The 7,046-nt window shown below is 71.0% G+C and overlaps 1 protein-coding gene across 3 annotated transcripts; it reads left to right on the forward strand.

Moving 5' to 3' along the window:
* The first annotated feature begins 2,466 nt into the window (after positions 1-2,466).
* On the forward strand, positions 2,467-6,818 carry HRH3 (histamine receptor H3). Of its 3 annotated transcripts, none has more exons than XM_041732290.1 (4): positions 2,467-2,744; positions 3,623-3,789; positions 4,823-5,739; positions 6,072-6,818. In XM_041732290.1, exons 1-4 carry the CDS (start codon positions 2,495-2,497, stop codon positions 6,340-6,342), a joined length of 1,605 nt encoding a protein of 534 aa, XP_041588224.1. In that variant the 5' UTR covers positions 2,467-2,494; the 3' UTR covers positions 6,343-6,818. The 3 variants fall into 3 exon arrangements, with proteins under 3 accessions (XP_041588224.1, XP_041588225.1, XP_041588226.1); XM_041732291.1 differs by having other exon boundaries at positions 6,315-6,818; XM_041732292.1 differs by having other exon boundaries at positions 4,823-6,214.
* Positions 6,819-7,046: the final 228 nt, after the last annotated feature.

The raw sequence follows: 7,046 nt of genomic DNA on the forward strand, positions 1-7,046 counted from the left end.
CGGAGCCTACCCACCTTTGAGGGCAGATGGGAGTTAATGAGGTCAGATGGGAGTTAATGAGGTCATGCATGTAAATGCCAGTAGGAGGTGCTCACCAGCCGTGGCCATGGTCACCCTCAAACTTGGTCCCCCTGGCCTTCCCTCTCCTGATGGCCTCAACTTACCAAGGAAGATCTCCACACTCAGAAAAACAGAACTCCTTTGGGTGATACAGCTGGCCCCCCCGTGCCAGGGCTCTGAACTGAGTCCATGCGCCCTCCAGCTGCTGTGGGGCCAAAGACCTCCAGGGAAGGCTCTAGAATACTGCCGGCCACAAGGACAACCGTGGCCAGGTTCACAGAGACTTCAGAGGGGCTGCCCTCGACGCACACTTGCCCTTGGCCTGGCTCTCCATCTTGTACGATAAGCAACACACAGTCCCCATTTCAAGATGGGGACACCAAGGCTGGAAAGGAGGTCCCAGCCAGTGAGAGAGGGCCAGAGCCCCCCGTCAGCACCCCACCAAATGCCATCTCCCAAGGCCAGGGGTGAGGGCATCCACACAGCGCTGTTGGGCCAGAGCCTGCCTTGAGTGGTTGGGGAAGAACAGGGCTGGGGGGGGGGGTGGTTTCCACTCAGCAGGGAGCTGCCGGCTGAGTGTGGGGGACACTGAGTCCTGACCCAGGACCGAAGGTGCTGACGGGAGCCATGGGGTCCAGCGGCGCCCGGCTGCTCCGGAAACTCTCCACACGGCTTGTGTCCCCACCAGCTAGCTGCCCGGTCCTGCACTGCGCTGCCCACCAGGCACACTGGGGTGTGGTCGGGGTCGGCTGGGAGCCTGCGAGGGGGAGCGGGCTCACTTCTGGAGGGGAGGGGTACAGCCAGGTGCGCAGAGAGGGCTCCGGGGAGGATGAGCTGCGAGAAGCCGTGAACAGCGGGTCCCCGGGGGCCAAGGCCTGGGGTCTCCTGCAGCAAGCAGCTCCGGGGAAGGGTTAGAGGGCGCCTGCCTCCCCCACTTCCCAAAGTTTCCTAAGTACCTCCTGGGGCCCGGGAAAGGGCTGGGTCCTCGCACCATCAGGACGCCACGGGGGCGCCCGCCTGTGCCAGCGCCTGGCGTCTGGGCGGCAGCCCCTTCCCCCGGCCTCGCTGCCCGACCCCCATGCACACTCGCCCATTGCCGTCCTCCTGGAGGCTTCCGCAGATGTGCGCCGCTGGAGACAGCAGAGCCGCTGCTTTCCTCTCCCCCGGGCGCTGTTCCCTGGCTGTCTGCTGTCTGCCTGTGTCTAACTGCCGGTGGGTCCCCAGCCTGACGCTGGGTGGCTGTTTCCCCGGGCTGTGGGTGTCTGTGTGTCTGCGTGTGGGCGCATCTGTCTCTCTGGCTGTGAATGTCTCCTGCGAATCCGTCCTTGACCCTGTCTCTCTCCGCGTGTCTGGGGGGGAGGGGGTGCTCCCTCCCGCCGCCTCTCCTCCCCCACCCCCTCCTGCAGGCGCTAACGCAGCCGCGGCAGCTGCTGCCTCGGCTGCGCCCTCAGCGCAGTGACCTCGTCTGTCCCTGCAGCAGTGACCGCCCCGCTGCGCTGGCGGCCGGGGGAGGGGACCCGGGGCGGCTCTGGACCCCTGGGCTCCCGCCGCCGACCCGGAGCCGAGTGGGCGCGCTGGCTCCCCGCGGTCCCGGGCGCCCCATCTTCCCTTATGTAACTCCGCGACTGTCTGCGCCTTGCAGGTCACCCGGGACCCCGCGCGGGCCCTGCCGGCGGGAGCCTGACACCCGGAGCCCCGCGCCTGGGGCCGCTGCCGCCCTCGGAGACCCCTCCCATCCTTTCCCATCCTTCCCCCCCCGGGCCGGTCCTTCCCCGAGCCGGAGCCGCGGGCCGCCGGGCTGAGCTCGACTGGAGGAGGGGGTCGCGGGGCGCGCTCCCAGCGCGGTGCAGCCCCCCCCCCCCGCCGGGCCCCGCCGCCGCCCCGCGCCCCAGCCCGCCCGCGGGCATCGCCGGGGCCGGAGCCGGGGCCGGGGCCGGGGCCGGGGCCGGGGCGGGCCGAGCGGCCCCGGGGCAGCAGCCGCGCCCCCCCGCCCCGCGCCCCGCCCGGCCGGGCCCCCGCCAGCCCCGTGCGCTCCGGGCTGGGCTCGGCCGGGCGGGCACGCGGCGCTGTCCGTGGTGCTGCCGGCGCCGGGCGGGGCGCGGGCGGGGGCGGGGCGGGGGCGGGGCGCGGGCGGCAGCCAATGGCGGGGGCGCTGCGCGGGGCGGGGGGCGGCGGGCCGGGCGCGGGGCGCACTCGGCTGCGCGCGGCACTCGGGGCGCACCGGCGCGCTGGCGGCCGCTCGCGCTCCCGCCCCGCTCCCGCCCCGCCGGGCCGCCCGCCCCGTGCCCGGCCCCGCCCCGCCCCGCCGCGGCCGCGGACCATGCGCCGGGCACCCCCCGGGGCAGCCGGCAGGGCCGAGGGCCCGCGGACGCCAGGCTCCCGCGCCGGGGCCCCCCGCGGCCGCCCTGCCCCGCGCCCCGGCGCCGCCTGAGCCATGGAGCGCGCGTCGCCCGACGGGCCGCTGAACGCGTCGGGGGCGCTGGCGGGCGAGGCTGCGGCTGCGGGCGGGGCGCGCGGCTTCTCGGCCGCCTGGACCGCGGTGCTGGCCGCGCTCATGGCGCTGCTCATCGTGGCCACGGTGCTCGGCAACGCGCTGGTCATGCTCGCCTTCGTGGCCGACTCGAGCCTCCGCACCCAGAACAACTTCTTCCTGCTCAACCTCGCCATCTCCGACTTCCTCGTGGGTAAAGCCCCCCGCGGCGCGGCCGGCAGGCACCGGGCGTGGACCGGGGAGCCCGTCGGCTCGGGCGCACGCCCCGCCGGGGCCCGCTGGGGAGGGGGCGGGGGCGCGCTGGGGAGGGGGCGCGGGGCGGGGGCGCGGGGCGCGGGGCGGGCAGGGGCGGCCCTCGGGAGGGGCGGGGGCGCGGGGGCCGCGGCCCCGGTGCCGCCGCCTCCTGGCGGAGCCCAACAAAGGCTGCTGGCGGGCTCGGGACTCGGGACGTGCGGAGGGCGCGGGAGAGGCGTGGGGGAGGGGAGGGGAGGGGACGGAGCCCTGGGGGCGGGGGATGCTCCCGGAGGCGCTCTCACGTGTCCGCGCGCGGCTGCCGGCCGGGGGCGGGGCGCAGGGGCCGAGCGCCAGACACCTGTTGGGGCTGCGAGGTGCGTCTGCCAGACACTGGGCGGTGGGAGCGGCTGGCGCGGCAGCCACGTGCCCCCTGAGCCGGAGGGAGGCTCGCGCGGCTTCCGATCTGACGGGGAAGGGCTGTCCAAAGGCGGGGATGGGGCTGGGGCTGGGTCCCGCGGGCAGGAGCGAGGAAATCCTCCTTCCCCCCTTTGGGGCCTGGAGGTCCCGTGCCCAGAGGTCGCCACCCCGGGATCTTCCCTCCTGCCCCCGAGTCCACGGGATGCCAGTGGGACCCGAGGCTACGCAGGGCTTGGGGGCCGGTATCAGGGCAGAGGCTGCGCCTAAGGCACGGGGCAGAGGGCAGGGCAAGGGAAGGGTCGCGAGTCCCAGGAACGCGGCACTGTGCAACCCCCAGGTCCTGCCCGTCTCTCCGCCGCGGTGCGGCTCACCCCCGGCGCCCGTCCAGCCGAGGCTCACCCTGGCCCTCCTCTCCCGCAGGGGCCTTCTGCATCCCACTCTATGTGCCCTATGTGCTGACCGGCCGCTGGCCCTTTAGCCGGGGTCTCTGCAAGCTGTGGCTGGTGGTGGACTATCTGCTGTGCACCTCCTCTGTCTTCAACATTGTGCTCATCAGCTACGACCGCTTCCTGTCGGTCACCCGCGCTGTGAGTCTGGGATGCCACTGCCCTTGCTCAGTCCTGGGGGGGACGGGGGGGGGCAGGGAGTGGCCACAACACAGGATGGCCGTATCCTAGCTGTGGGCGGTGCCAGGTGAGCCTGCTGCTGGCCTCACACCTGATGTACTGGGTCCTCTATGGCCAGCTGCCCACTCAGTAGCCGGGGACAGGCAGGAGGGCTGTCTGGACCTGGCGTCGGCTGTTCCCGAAGGAAGGGGGACGATTCAGCCTCTACTCTGGAGCAGGTCCAAAGCTCTGAGAGCTGAGGGAGGATCTGGGCCAGAGCCCTTTGGTGGCACCCCCCCACACACACGTGTGCATGTGCGTGTGTGCACGAGGGTACACCAGGAAGTCAGGCATCAGCTTCTGGCCCCATAAGCTTCCCTTGGTGTGAGTGGTGACCTGAGTTAGGGACGCTGGACTGCCCGGCCCTCCCACGTCAGAGCCATGGGGGCACGAGGGCAGCAGCCATGGGAGCACTGGTCTCCCCTTTGCCCTCTCATCTCCTCCTTGGCGGCTCTAACGGTCACTCTGAGCGCCCTCTGCTGGGGGCCACATGTGTCCTAGTCTAGAGAGGCCATGGGACAGAGGGCAGAGTGTGGGGTGGGGGTCACGTCCCAGCTCTGTCCCCTTGAGCCAATCCACCTGCAGTCTCCGCCTCCCTCCCTGAGCCACCAGGAAAGTGAGGACAGTAACAGAGCTGCTGAGACATCCGAAAGGGGGTCAGCACAGAGCCTGGCCCCCGGTGGGCACTCAGGGCACAAGGGACAGTGGCAAGACACTCTCGGGAGCTCACAGCTGCTGTTTGGGGTTGATCTGAGGGAGGCTCTCCGGCTGCAGGAGAGCGTGCTGGGCATCGGCCAGCCCAGGATCCGTGTGGGCAGGGGAGGCAGGCCCTGCACAGAGGCCCAGAGGCTGCTGGGGGGGGGGGGGGGACGAAGGGAGGGGGGGCGCTCCCAGCCCCCGTGGCTGCGGCAGGACCTGGTGCCCTTCCCTCCTGACCCAGCCTGTCCCACGGCAGGTGTCCTACCGGGCCCAGCAGGGTGACACCCGGCGGGCGGTGCAGAAGATGGTGCTGGTGTGGGTGCTGGCCTTCCTGCTGTACGGGCCGGCCATCCTGAGCTGGGAGCACCTGTCCGGCGGCAGCTCCATCCCCGAGGGCCACTGCTACGCCGAGTTCTTCTACAACTGGTACTTCCTCATCACGGCCTCCACGCTGGAGTTCTTCACGCCCTTCCTCAGCGTCACGTTCTTCAACCTGAGCATCTACCTGAACATCCAGAGGCGCACCCGCGTCCGGCTGGACGGGGCGCGTGACCCCGAGCCCGCGCCCGAGGCCCAGCCCTCCCCGCCGCCGGCCGCGCCCGGCTGCTGGGGCTGTTGGCACAAGGGGCGAGGGGAGGCCGTGCCGCTGCACAGGTACGGGGTCGGGGTGGGCGAGGCAGCCCCCGGCGCCGAGGCTGGGGAGGCGGCCCTGGGGGGCGGCAGCGGCGGGGGCGCCGCGGCCTCGCCCACCTCCAGCTCTGGCAGCTCCTCCCGGGGCGCAGAGCGGCCGCGCTCGCTCAAGCGGGGCTCCAAGCCGTCCGCGTCCTCCGCGTCGCTGGAGAAGCGCATGAAGATGGTGTCCCAGAGCATCACCCAGCGCTTCCGGCTGTCGCGGGACAAGAAGGTGGCCAAGTCGCTGGCCGTCATCGTGAGCATCTTCGGGCTCTGCTGGGCCCCGTACACGCTCCTGATGATCATTCGGGCCGCCTGCCACGGCCACTGCGTCCCTGACTACTGGTACGAGACGTCCTTCTGGCTGCTGTGGGCCAACTCGGCCGTCAACCCGGTCCTCTACCCCCTCTGCCACTACAGTTTCCGACGAGCCTTCACCAAGCTGCTCTGCCCCCAGAAGCTCAAGATCCAGCCCCACGGCTCCCTGGAGCGCTGCTGGAAGTGAGCGGCCCTTCACGGCTGGGGGGCGCCGGGGGGGCCCTCCCACTGCCACGCCCCCAGCTCTGGTCTCCTGGTCGGGCCCCTGGCCACCGGCCGCCCCAGGGGGCCACGCCTTGTCTCCAGCGCACCCTAAATGCCGCGCAGCGTCTCTTAGACCATCCGCCTGCGGTGGAGGCAGCTTGGCGGGCTGGCCAGGGTGGCCCTTGTGCCTGAATGGGAATGTGGATGCCCCCCCGCCCCCAGACGCTAGCTGCCCCCCAGGGAGAGCAATCCCCGCCCTGCTGCCCACCTTCCACAGACGGTCTGACGGCCAGTGTCCACCGTTTGCACAGTTACTGCTTGGTGTCCTTCCCGAAGCAAGTGACGCAGCGTCTGCCCCCGCACGTGCGCACACCTGCACACTGTCCCCCCCCAAACGAGCCTGGGCCGTTGGCTCCGCTGCTGCGTGTCCCCTGCTCAAGCCCAGGCACCAGCAACTTCATCCCTCCGCCTCCAACCCCCTCTGCCCCCAAAGTGTCCAGTGCCACCCGGGAACCTCGCGGCCGTTCTCTGCTCTTCCATTCTGGGTGTTTCAGGAAGATGAAGAAGAAAACACGTCCGTGAACTCCATGTTCCTTGGCTGTTTAATCAAGAGAGACAAAATTGCTGAGGAGCTCAGGGCTGGATTGGCAGGTGTGGGCTCCCACGCCCTCCTTCCTCGCGCTGCTGCTTCCGGCTGAGCTGCGCCAGCTGCTTCTGCCCACCCCGCCCCCGGGCTCGGGGTGCTGAGCCCTGACTGGCGGCTCCGAGAGCGGCCGGAGTCCCGGACGCCTGCTTGTCCAGAGGCTGCCCCTCCCGCCCCACCTGCTCGACCAGCTTCCTTGGGCTGAGGGGTGGGAGGGGGACTGGCCATGTCCCGAGGGTCCCGAGGCTTCTGCAGGGCAGCCCGAGGAGACCGGGGTCCCCGGGGCGTGCCCAGTGGAGGGGCCGTTCGTTCGCCACGTCCTGTGCACCCCGTCGGCGCTCTGCATGCTCCGCTCCCCGCGTGCCCGCTGCGCTGCCCTGCAGACTTCGAGGTCACAGTAAAGTGTATTTTTTTATTGGTGCTGATTCCTGAGGATTCCTTGGGGGGCGGGCTGCGCTCCTGTACTTCAGGGAGACACGGGACCACCCAGCAGGGCATGAGGAGCGGGTGGGGAGGAAGGGCCGGCCTGGCCTGTCATACAAGGTTTGATTCGGATCCGGGGCTGGCGCCCCTCCCAGCAGTGCCCCCCCCATGCACACCTGTTCAGGCGGGTGACCTGGTGCTAGGAGGGCCCTCCCCGCCC

The sequence above is a fragment of the Vulpes lagopus genome, chromosome 18, assembly GCF_018345385.1.
Source record: "Vulpes lagopus strain Blue_001 chromosome 18, ASM1834538v1, whole genome shotgun sequence".
Taxonomy (NCBI): domain Eukaryota; kingdom Metazoa; phylum Chordata; class Mammalia; order Carnivora; family Canidae; genus Vulpes; species Vulpes lagopus.